General features: G+C 36.8%; 1 protein-coding gene across 3 annotated transcripts in view; it reads right to left on the bottom strand.

The window, feature by feature from the left end:
- LOC143245148 (dual specificity testis-specific protein kinase 2-like) overlaps window positions 1-13,418 on the bottom strand; it is a 76,195-nt gene that overhangs the window by 29,538 nt on the left and 33,239 nt on the right. For 2 of the 3 annotated variants that reach the window (XM_076491131.1, XM_076491132.1), the window contains exons 3-4: window positions 9,063-9,184; window positions 4,730-4,778 (exon numbers count right to left, since the gene is read on the bottom strand). In XM_076491131.1, coding sequence (XP_076347246.1) covers window positions 4,730-4,778; window positions 9,063-9,184 — 171 coding nt within the window. Of the gene's footprint in view, window positions 1-2,774; window positions 2,910-4,729; window positions 4,779-9,062; window positions 9,185-13,418 lie in introns of those variants that run through there. The other variant, XM_076491133.1, reaches the window with a different exon arrangement.

Below are 13,418 nucleotides of genomic sequence, written 5' to 3'. Positions count from 1 at the left end.
TATTGAGGTTACGTGTACACTGGTCAAGTGGAAGGCAGTTGGTTAATTAATTTACAAAGCACGAGATCAAGTACATTCTATTGTTTGAGTTCCTTTAAATATGTTAACCATCCCACGATCTAGGTTGGTCTTGTTACTTAACGAAACAAGAGTGTTCAGTACGTTTATTTTCTAGTAAATCTTACTGGAAAAAATTTGTTATCAATGCATATTGAATCTCCTTCGGAATCGTTTTTTTTTTTTTTCAATTAGTTCGTCTTTTACTGATGTCTGACTAAATTACCATATTGCTTGCAAGACGACTTACGTCTATTGCGTAATCTTAACGTCTTCCATATGCTTCATATTTCTCAACAATGTTCAGTACAGAATGAACGTTGCATCTAAACTGAGCCATGCGCAGCGCCCACACAAATTCATCACTTCGAAAAAAACAAATAAACAAGAAATATATATTATAGTACCTTACACAGAACAGCATGTTATTTTAAGTACATAATTTATTACACAAACGTCAAAGGCTTTAGCGTAAAGTATCATATTTCACTCAGTTAAATTCGACCATTTCTGTGTCACAGTCTCTTCATCTGTGGATACGTTGAAAGAACCAATTACCGAACCCCACACTTAAAAACGTACGTTTTTTTATATCTTCTTAAAAATACATGCAAGATGGTACGTAGAAAACATGGTACAAGTTAATTTACGATAAGATGACTAAGTCGTAATATAATGTACAATGTATGAGATCTCTCACTGGTACATCACAATGCAGAGCGGACATGTTATAACCAAATGTATGGTGTTACACAATTGTTCTCCATTTTTAACCTTTGCAATAAAAAAATAACCGAAATTAGTCATTACCCCCCCCCAATCAAACCTGGAAGACAAACGGTTTCCAAATAACTTTTATAAAAACGATGAAACTTAAAGCTTTATATTATTACAATAAAAACAATATTATTGTGTTACCCTTTAAAATGGTTCGGAACAGAAAACATTATCCATTGAAGTATCAGTAATCAAATTTTTTTTCAAAACTATATACACATGTATACATGTGAAACTAACATCAGGCAGTATCTACGTGTAGTGTTGTAAAAAAATGTTCATACTAAAAACCAGTTCGTATCCGATACTGTTTCTGTGGTTAAACGTACATCTCTTAAGATATTCGACCGCTGGTACCAACGATAAACCGAATAACCTTCAATTCTATAAAAACACTTTTGTCTAATTTCTATACATATGTTTCTCATTTTATGATGACAACCAACATCTGTTTATAGGAAACCACTGATCAGTTGGATCACATAGTGGCTTTTGTTTGTTTGTTTCTGAATTTCGCGCAAAGCTACATGAGGGCTATCTGCTCTAGCCGTCCCTAATTTAGCAGTGTAAGAGTAGAGGTAAGGTAGCTAGTCATCACCACCCACCACCAACTCTTGGGCTACTCTTTTACCAACGAATAGTTGGATTGCTTGTCACATTATAACGCCCTCACGGCTGAAAGGGTGAGCATGTTTGTTGCGACGGGGATTCGAACTCGCGACCCTCGGATTACGAGTCGAGCGCCCTAACCACCTGGTCATGCCAGGTCTCATACAGTGGCTAGCCCTGATAATTTTCAAGGTATAATTATGAAAGCCGTAAAAAATAATGGTTTTAAAAAAGTTTCATCCAAGCGCTCACACTTAACCTTTTGGGAAAGTGTTATTTCACGTGCTTTCTAAACACGTGCATTCCAAGAATCTGATTATTATGTATTATGTATCAAATTGTACCGACTTTTTTAGTAGTTACGAACATATTCCAAATTTTATGCTAAAGTAATTAAATTTATTTGTTGTGAAACATAAAAAAACGCAGTGGGTATCGAAACCCAGTTTTTAGCGTCAGAGTTTCCGCTGAACCGATGGGAGTGGGGATTACAAACTATATTAAACTGAAACATGCAGTGGTGGTAAAAAAAATCAATTATATACAATGAGTTGTGTGTGCATTACCAAACCAATACGTGAAGATAACAAAAGTTAAAAGCACAAATCAATCCACGCATGACCACAAATAGTATCTTATACAATTACGTATATGTAAGGACAACAGTTTCTGCTGTCTTAGTGGTAAAAGCAACGTCATGGGCGTTATAATGTGACAAGCAACGTCATGCGACACAACTAAATAGACACACAAGACTCTGTCGCTCTTTTTACTTCTCACGCGAGCATCGTTGGCTCCGTCAAGTAAAAGGCAGTTTATTTTAACCCATCCTTTACGACGCACATGTAACCACAAACTGAAAACCGTATATTTTAACCCATCCTTTACGACGCACATGTAACCACAAACTGAAAACCGTATATTTTAACCCATCCTTTACGACGCACATGTAACCACAAACTGAAAACCGTATATTTTAACCCATCCTTTACGACGCACATGTAACCACAAACTGAAAACCGTATATTTTAACCCATCCTTTACGACGCACATGTAACCACAAACTGAAAACCGTATATTTTAACCCATCCTTTACGACGCACATGTAACCATAAACTGAAAACTGTATATTTTAACCCATCCTTTACGACGCACATGTAACCACAAACTGAAAACCGTATATTTTAACCCATCCTTTACGACGTACATGTAACCATAAACTGAAAATGCAAGGTTGATTTATGAAAAATTGTCCTGATAACAATTTAAAATTACATTATCACTTACCTTCGTAATAATGATAATGAAACGTTGGCTCGAGTTTCTCTTACCTTTCTGTCCACCCGCTTCTGCATTACCTCAAACCATGGCTAAAAAATAAGTGTACCAGTCAAGTCAGGCCAGTTTAAATCGGCTCAAATAATGCAAGAGGTGTTTCTTCGTGGAACTACATAAACGCCCATCAAATCCTTGCAAGACTGTCGCTCTGTGTCAGTTTTGTTTTTCCCACACACCACACAATGATACAACAAAAACATACATTTTCGCACTATTATATCAATGAAAACCAACGAGAATTTTTAAAATGCCCATCTAACGCCCTCTGTTATCCTCCCCCACCGAAAGTATTACCCGTTCAATGCCTCTCTGTTCCGCTCCCCCAAACGTATATATTTAAAGTCGCATGAAGTATGCGTATAAATAGATCTTTGTCATGTCGTTGTTGCACAATAAAAATTTCCTCAATTTTTCTATCATTACTACTTTCTAAGTTAACTGAAGGATTTATTTTTTTGCTTTTAGAGAAGAACTTAGAAGCTTTGAAATGACAAAAACTAGACAATTGGAATAACTTTTCCTTATCCAAAGAATTAACCTAATCGTAGTATAGTGAGAGCCCACCATTCCTGGAACCATCAAGCCCAAAAATACAACGGGACAATTATTACGTCTCATTGATTGAATAAAAGGAACTGGTCAGAATCAAATAAAAACTGCTACAACAGGCTTGGCAAATATACCAAATCGTGTTACAACAGGCTTGGCAAATATACCAAATCGTGTTACAACAGGCTTGGCTACTCCACCAAATCGTGTTACAACAGGCTTGGCTACTTCACCAAATAGTGTTACAACAGGCTTGGCTACTTCACCAAATCGTGTTACAACAGGCTTGGCTACTTCACCAAATCGTGTTACAACAGGCTTGGCTACTTCACCAAATAGTGTTACAACAGGCTTGGCTACTTCACCAAATAGTGTTACAACAGGCTTGGCTACTTCACCAAATAGTGTTACAACAGGCTTGGCTACTTCACCAAATAGTGTTACAACAGGCTTGGCTACTTCACCAAATCGTGTTACAACAGGCTTGGCTACTCAACCAAATCGTGTTACAACAGGCTTGGCTACTCACCCAAATCGTGTTACAACAGGCTTGGCTACTCAACCAAATCGTGTTACAACAGGCTTGGCTACTCAACCAAATCGTGTTACAACAGGCTTGGCTACTTCACCAAATCGTGTTACAACAGGCTTGGCTACTTCACCAAATAGTGTTACAACAGGCTTGGCTACTTCACCAAATCGTGTTACAACAGGCTTTATTACTTCACCAAATAGTGTTACAACAGGCTTGGCTACTTCACCAAATCGTGTTACAACAGGCTTGGCTACTTCACCAAATAGTGTTACAACAGGCTTATTACTTCACCAAATAGTGTTACAACAGGCTTTGGCTACTTCACCAAATAGTGTTACAACAGGCTTGGCTACTTCACCAAATCGTGTTACAACAGGCTTGGCTACTTCACCAAATAGTGTTACAACAGGCTTGGCTACTTCACCAAATAGTGTTACAACAGGCTTGGCTACTTCACCAAATAGTGTTACAACAGGCTTGGCTACTTCACCAAATAGTGTTACAACAGGCTTGGCTACTTCACCAAATAGTGTTACAACAGGCTTGGCTACTCTACCAAATCGTGTTACAACAGGCTTGGCTACTCTACCAAATCGTGTTACAACAGGCTTGGCTACTCTACCAAATCGTGTTACAACAGGCTTGGCTACTCTACCAAATCGTGTTACAACAGGCTTGGCTACTCTACCAAATCGTGTTACAACAGGCTTGGCTACTCTACCAAATCGTGTTACAACAGGCTTGGCTACTCCACCAAATCGTGTTACAACAGGCTTGGCTACTCCACCAAATCGTGTTACAACAGGCTTGGCTACTCTACCAAATCGTGCTACGTGTACTTGAGACTAAATTCACAAGACTTACCTCAGTCAAAGCATGTAGCTGGCCTTCATGAACACATACTCCCATGAACCTATAGAAGAAAGAGAAACAACAGTTCATAACTTTTATTGATCTATATAAGAGCTTTAAGCATTCCTTAAAACATGTTCTTTTGCTAAGAGAATAAAGGCTGTGTAAACTTTACAATACGTGTACAGTAAACTAAATATTCATAGGCAGTTAATCTTCTAGAATCTAGAAGAACCAAGTTTATAAGCAGATATACGGAATAACCAAAATAAAACCTTTGGTGCAGTCCACACAAACCAATAGTGAGGTATTCCATAAAAATAATTATACTAAAACGTAAACCACATGATAACAATTACTATAGTAACCAAAGCAGGAAAGACATCAAAATACGTACAGAAGAGAAATACTCATTACAGACGCTTCAATATTCACTGTAATAACCAATGGAAAATCACGCTACAACACTGTCCACAAAAGAAATACAGCCATAAACAACATAACTACAGATAATAACATAAACCATTCTCGAGCAATGGAATGTTCGTTACAAAGAACAATGAGTTTCAACGAACTACAGCTACCATTCCAAAGCCCACTACCATTTGTTGGGGACAATTCTGAAAAACTGATTTCAGCGCAAAGCTGCACAATAGTCTATCTGCCTTACGTCAGCAGTGGGGATTGAGCCCCTTATTCTATCGTTCTTAGTCATCGAGTTTATCGACGAATCACCAAGGGACATGAGTATGTTTGGTTTGGTTTTTTTGAATTTCGCACAAAGCTACTCGAGGGCTATCTGTGCTAGCCGTCCCTAATTTAGCAGTGTAAGACTAGAGGGAAGGCGGCTAGTCATTACCACCCACCGCCAACTCTTGGGCTACTCTTTTACCAACGAATAGTGGGATTGACCGTCACATTATAACACCCCCACGGCTGAAAGAGCGAGCATGTTTGGCGCGAAGAGAATGCGAACCCGCGACCCTCAGATTACGAATCGCACGCCTTAACACGCTTGGCCATGCAGGGCTTTGGGACAGAAGTATCAGAAGGATATAAAATACACCTGAAAAGCATAAACGATCACAAGAACATGGAAACTTGATTCCATCTAGATTTGGAAAGCTGCATCTCTTGGTTAAAAGTGCAATGAGCAAACTGATCGTAACGTGCACTTACTATGTTCAAACATTTGAAACCTGCCGATCAATAGTTCGTTTTCACCAATTTTTTTTTTTTTTTATCTAGATCTGACAAATAATGGATAAAAACTTAAAATCGACGTTCAACCCCCCTTTTTCGATACTTCCTAAATTACAAACTGCAGAAGTCAACAGTGCACGTTACTGGATTATTTAATAAAGTCACCGTTACCCGTGTGGACAAAGTAACGGTAAACGGTTGTTTGTTTTGAATTTCGCGGAAAAATTGCACGAGGGCTACACCTGCACTCGCTGTCCCTAACTTAGCACCACCAATTCTTGGGCTACTCTTTTGCCAACGAATAGTAGGATCGTCCGACACTTGTAATGCCCCCAAGTCTGAAAGGGCAAACAAGTTCAGTAGGACGGAGATTCGAAGCCTCAGATTGCGAGTCGATCGTCTTAACCACTTGACTATGCCAGACCAACGGTTGACGTAAATATATCTCTTGCTGACTAGCCTCTAAACCCCGCTAAAGTGTACATAAATTGTCCTCTCTTTTTGTCGTTCGTGTAACAAATGCAAGAAAGAAGCTACTATTTACAGATTATTTAACAAATTTAATTTTGTGTTTACTTAATTAATACTGCATATATACGAAAAAAATTCTGGAAAATCGACCCGAAATAAAAATCTTCAAATCTCAAACATCACAAAACAAGAACGACAAAACTGTAACAGAAATTAAATCAACTATCTTTTTTGTGTTTTTTTTTAAGCGTCAGACGTATAAAAATAAAATGATACATCGAAACTTTGGCCTGAAACTGAACACCAACCCTCCTTCAGATGTAGGTGTCGTTCCAACCTTGCTTATTTATCGGCATATAAAATGTATTTAGTTAAAAATATACATTTATTAACGATATTATTTATATTAAATCAAACTCTTAAACTGAAACGCAGTCGTAATGAAAATACAACGTTTGCATCATGTTCCTAATCTAAACTACATCAACAGAAAATAGCAAATATCGAAACCGAAAACTACGACCGTGAGACGACCTTTGTATACCTATTCCGTAAACAACACGAGCTGCCTCCTGGCGACGATCCAACAATAGTATTCCAAGGGCAACATAGCAAATTCAACTGAGTACGTGCGTGATACATACAGCCCGTTATGAACTTCATGCACTCATTCCAAATGATCCAGTCCGTATACAATGATGACCATAAATCATATTATAGAAGTTAATACACTTAATAACTTACGCGTAAACACAGTTTGGTTTTGAATTTCACGCAAAGTTACTCGAAGGCAATCTGCGCTAATTAAGCAGAAACAGACAAGGGGAAAAGTAGACAGTCAAAACCACCACCAATCCCTGGGCTACTCTTTTACCAACGAACAGTAGGATTGACCGTCACATTATAAAGGCTGAAATGGCATGTTCAGTGACGGGGATTCGAACCAGTGGCCCTCAAATTGCGAATAGAGAGCCCTAATACGCCACCTACACACTTATAATTTGTGCTTCGCACAAAACACAGAAGATTATTGTACGACACGATTTCAACGCAGACATATCTATTAAAATCGGATTAGGAAAAAAAAATGACTTTATAATTGGTGGAAAAAAGTATTAGCTATAGCTAAACAGAACCGGGAAATGCGTGTGTTAAAAACGTAAAAGTATGAACTAAGTAAACAGGAGTTCTGTTAGGACTGTTGATGTTAATTCCAAAAGACCTGCTTGAACACTGAATGCTCTATTATCTACGCTCTGTTTGTGGTCTTAATCACATATATCATATTAAATTTTATGGCAGAGATGTATAAGTCACGTCTTACAAAGAGCACTCACAGGTTTACAGAGTAATCATACCGTCATCGCTCGAACACGTGCACCACGTGCGACTCGGCATTCCATTCTTAGTTTTAAAAAAGGTTAACTCAAAATTCTTATTATAACATTACACGTTAGAAATACTAAAAATAATTTTAATAAACACACGTTCACAGGATGGAGATATCAGGGGTTTAAATACCACAGAAACTGGTGATTAAACATTTCCCATACTTTAAAATTTTAATAAAACTCGTATGAATTCCGTGAAGTGGCTTTTAAACTAATTTTGTTAAATTTATTCATCAAATTACTTGTTTTTCAATGGTTTTCGTGGTTCCTGAAACGTACGAGTCCCAACAAAAAAGGGGGAATCACATTCTACCAATGCTACAAATAATCCCACTCGCTACTTCCGGGGCGACGCAACAATCCCACTCGCTACTTCCGGGGCGACGCAACAATCCCAATCGCTACTTCCGGGCCGACAACAATCCCAATCGCTACTTCCGGGGCGACACAACAATCCCAATCGCTACTTCCGGAGCGACGCAACAATCCCAATCGCTACTTCCGGAGCGACGCAACAATCCCAATCGCTACTTCCGGAGCGACGCAACAATCCCACTCATTACTGCCGGAGTAACCTGGTGGGATTATACATGTATGAATGAATGATTTCACATATATTTTATTTGGTCATTTCTTTACATTTAGTGTTAACTATTTATGCAACATGTGTACCAGCCAAACAGTGAACAAGATGGTATTTGAAGGGTTTTAAAACGTAAGCCAGTATACAAGTCACCAATTTCAATTTTACGCCAAGTTTATCACACGCATTCCTCGGAAAAACAAACTATGGTCAGATATGTACAACGATTCAGAGTTCATCTACTAAAAAAAAAAATGTAATGAAATAATCAAATATACACAAACTGACGAGAGATGACACACAGATCGCAATTTAATTATAAATTACTTATAAAATCATTATCACATATCGGATAGAGATGTGTAGTGACGTTCTTTTTTTAATTAAAAATAAAAATCTTTTTAGGTCATGTAGATTTTATAATTTCACCCTAGTTATTCGCCAACTTTGCCGAGTTCCTTGTAGGTGCGAGTCTAACACGTAAATATGGAACGGCATGAAAGAATTAGTCTCATAAAATGTAAAGAATGACATTATCTTGTCCGAACACTTTTCTACATTACTGTATACAACAATATTTACAGATATTCTATTGTCTTGGAACATTAAACAAAATAAACACAAGATCACATTTCACATCCGCAAGTGCTTTACAGCATGACTGGCACACATCATAATTACACAGTCATTACCACACCTGAGAATGTTAGGATGAGACAGTCGATTCATAAGCTGAACCTCACGAAGCATGTTCTGCCGGTTGCTAAGAGACGTATTCATTTTGAGTACCATCACTTGACTCGTAGTTCGGTGAGTTACCTGCAAATAAAGACAAGAATTACGTGTTAAAGTGAAGACAATATTTGCACATAAATGTGTGTGTGTGTTGTTACGATGCCGTATTTTTTGTAAAACTTGTTTATTATGCGCTGCAGATGTATTGCCATATAACTTAACATACCTAAGTGTTTTTGTTTTTAATCACACGTACTCTCTATAGCGGTGTTTTTGCGGGATGAAAAAAGATGCTTCAAATTACCATTAGTGAGAGAGGTTTGTTTTGTGTTGTTTTTTTAGAAGTTTAGTCTGAGTGACCGTTTCATACACATTTTCTGTTTCGAACTGAACAGAGTTTTTGAACCTAGATATTAACCGAAGATTCTCCGTTTTATAAAATTATTAGCTTTGTGTTTAGTACTGTTAAAAACTAGTAAATTTAGATTCAAATATTAGTCTTAACTTTTGTAAACCTTGTGCTTTTGATAACTTTTGAAAACAACTTAGAAAATATCAACAACTTTGGTCCAACAGTTGAATTTTGTAACTGTACATCTAGCGTGAATTTCAACCTTGAATTCACAACGTAAAGTTGAATTTCGGGATACTATATTTGAAACTATTATCTTGATTGTTTGTTTGTTTGTTTTTAATTTCGCGCAAAGCTACCCGAGGGCTATCTACGCTCGCCGTCCCCAATTTAGCAGTTTGAGGCTAGAGGGAAGGCAGCTGGTCATCACCACCCACCGCCAACTCTCGGGCTACTCTTTTACCAACGAATAGGGGGATGGAGCATCACATAAAACGCCCCCACGGTTGAAATGGCGAGTTTTTTGGTGCGACGAGGATTCGAACCAGTGACCCTCAGATTACGAGTAGAGCGCCTTAACCACCTGACCATGCCAGGCCTAATTACCTTGAATTGGTTAAACAGTTCCTACATGGTTCCACCAAGAAAGTGATTTTTTTGTATTGTATACAAGTTAATATATGATTTTTCTTATTATAATATATATCTATAAAATACTATAAAATTGTTGATTTCTCATTTTTCTTTTTACGTATTATATACAATACGGTAATACAGAATTGTAACAATATATACGTATAACAATTTTAAAAACACAATATTAGTGACTCTGAAATATTCATAACCTTTTTGTGATTCATATAAATTTATTTAAAACATATGGAACATAACACGGTTAAATACACGTACATTTCCTGTATACCAATTTACACTGTGGTAAAAAAAAATATTCAACCATTAGGTTTCATAGCTAACAGACGTAATCACATCGTATACGGTTTAATATTACTTGTACGTATTATTCAGAAACTATACTACGTAGTTCTTAAGAAATACTATACACCCAGAATAAGTTTCTTTGACGTCATTTCCCGTTGACCCCAAGTGCTTTGATCTACAATATGTGTTTCTAAATGAATCACAAAATGACCCTAGTCCGTTCCATCCAGTCCAAGCGACTTTAAACAACTGTAAACATTAAAATCACTTTTTCCCCCCGGCAAGTTCTTTTACATTAGGTTCTGCTGGTCTATCGTCGATACTGGAAAATCACAGTGACTCAATCAGTAGTGTCTTTACATACAGATTTACAATAATCACAATTCACTTGCTTAAACTAATTCGTATCGTAATAATAATCATGGTATTAATAGCATCTAGTCAGTCTAATGAACCAAGTTATAGAGCGAAAGGCCTATTGGACACTGGGTGTTGGAGATATAGTGTGGTTGACATATTGTAACGTGTTCTATCCTTTCTGTCATGGTTCTTATGTTTCCTTATTCAGTTTATTTTTTTTATGTTAACACTGATTATTTATTATTATTACTACTTTATTTTTGTTTTTAATTTTAACTTTTATATCATTCACAAAAACTGAAGAACCAGTTTTCTCAAAGCTGGGGCTCTAGAACAAGACAAGTTTCCTGGTTCTTCAGTTATTGTGAATGATATAAAAGTTAAAATTAAAAACAAAAATAAAGTAATAATAATAATAAATAATCAGTGTTAACATTTTAAAGAAATAAACTGAATAATACTGTATTTCCTTACCATAAAAGCCAAATTTGTGTGTTTTGTTATAGCAAAGCCTCATCGGGCTATCTGCTGAGCCCACCGAGGGAAATTGAATCCCTGATTTTAGCGTTGTAAATCCGTAGACTTACCGCTGTACTAGCTGGGGGCACCACATCTGTAAATAACGTAAATATGAATAGAAAACAATTATAACTTATGTGCCTAATACGGTTCAAATATCATCAGTCATACATATACACAAATACATGTGTATCACCTTGAATAGTACTGTCTGCCGTATTTTATTTATTATTTCTTTCCCTGACATGGGGTATTCGTCCTAAGCTGCTAAACGTGAAAGAGAATCAATAATTCCTAACTCCAAGAATGTGTAAAAAAAACTACAGAGAAAATGTTTGTGTTGAAGAGATAATAGTATACACAGGTATAAAAATAAGAGATAATAGTATACACAGGTATAAAAATAAGAGATAATAGTATACACAGGTATAAAAATAAGAGATAATAGTATACACAGGTATAAAAATAAGAGATAATAGAGGTATAAAAATAAGAGATAATAGTATACACAGGTACACAGGTATAAAAATAAGAGATAATAGTATACACAGGTATAAAAATAAGAGATAATAGTATACACAGGTATAAAAATAAGAGATAATAGTATACATAGGTATAAAAATAAGAGATAATAGTATACATAGGTATAAAAATAACACGTTTAGTTGTTTCGGATTTCTGGCTTTTATAAGATAATTTTGGAGAATGTTTAGAGATACTCTTATCGATTAAGATTACAAATTTGGACAACGTCTACTGATTACAGAAATGTACCTGAATTACGACTGGAATTTTTACTGAAAAGATTTAGATACTTTGAAGTGGTTGAAAAGTTAACTGTAGAAATAAAAATCTGAGACCTAGTTTTTCCATCTCACATGACACATAACTGTTTGCAATTTCTGTCTGTTTTCAATAAACCTTCATTACGAGGGGTAGTTTGTTTTGTTTTTCACAGCAAAGCTACATCAGACTGTTTCCTGCGTCCACGGAGGAAAATCTCACCCCTGAATTTAGTAGTTGTTAGTTCGAAGAGTAACTGTCCCATTGTAGGGGGCTGAGTGTTTTTGTTTTTGAGTTTTGCTACCTGCGCTAGCCGTCCCTAATTTAACAGGGTAAAACTAGAGGGAAGGCAGCTAGTCATCACCACCCACCGCCAACTGTTGGGCTACTCTTACCAATAAATAGTGGAATTGACCGTCATACTGTAACGCCCCCACGGCTGAAAGGGTGAAGATCTTTTTTTGTGATGGTGATTCGAATCCGTGACCTTCAGATTACGAGTCGAGTGCCTTAACCGCCTGGCCATGACGGGTCACGTTAGAATGAAGAACACTACGTTTGTGACATGCTTGTCGTTCAATGAGAAGTTTTGATAGAAATGTTCCCATCTATACGTGAGTTATGCTTGAAGACCACCTTTTGACGATTTAATAATACAGCGTGGCCCGTAAATCCCTACCCATCCATATGTTATTATGTTATATTCAATTATGCATGTATAATATTTTTTTTTTTGTTCAGAGAAATATGGCCGATGTAAGCCCATTTACACTTGAAGAGCGTATTGTGACAAGTACATGGGTATATGAATGAGTGACAGCACACAGATACACTGGATACATAAGATATATGGATGGGTAGGGACTTACAGGTCACCCTGTAGTTTGGAGTGTCAGAAGTAGCAGGGTATAATAAAATTACAGATCTTTAAAAACAGGTGGTTAATTCCCAAGGGTGACTGACTGCCTTAGTGTCGGATATCTTATTTTAAGGTCTGATACACACGAATGCACATACATAGACGTTATATTAAACTGACTTAAAGCTGCAAATCACAATAGCGATGAGATAGGGTGAGGTGTATTAAAATTAAATTTTGAAATTTTTTTTATGATTTGTAGGTAACGTGATACCACTGGAAAATGATACCACATTGAGATTCACGAACATCGTACCACTATTTCTGAAACAGTCACTTCAAAGTTTAAAAAACAGATACCAGAGAACTCATTACTCAAGGCAGCCTAATCATACATAAACGGCCGTGCAAACATGGGGACATTACGTGACGTTTGTACTTTGCTTGTTCGAAAAGGGTTAAACATAAGGTGCAACCGCAGCGAAACTATTATGTAAAATTAACCA

This window comes from Tachypleus tridentatus, chromosome 2 (assembly GCF_004210375.1).
Source record: "Tachypleus tridentatus isolate NWPU-2018 chromosome 2, ASM421037v1, whole genome shotgun sequence".
Taxonomy (NCBI): domain Eukaryota; kingdom Metazoa; phylum Arthropoda; class Merostomata; order Xiphosura; family Limulidae; genus Tachypleus; species Tachypleus tridentatus.
This window is presented reverse-complemented; position numbering and strand designations above follow the sequence as displayed.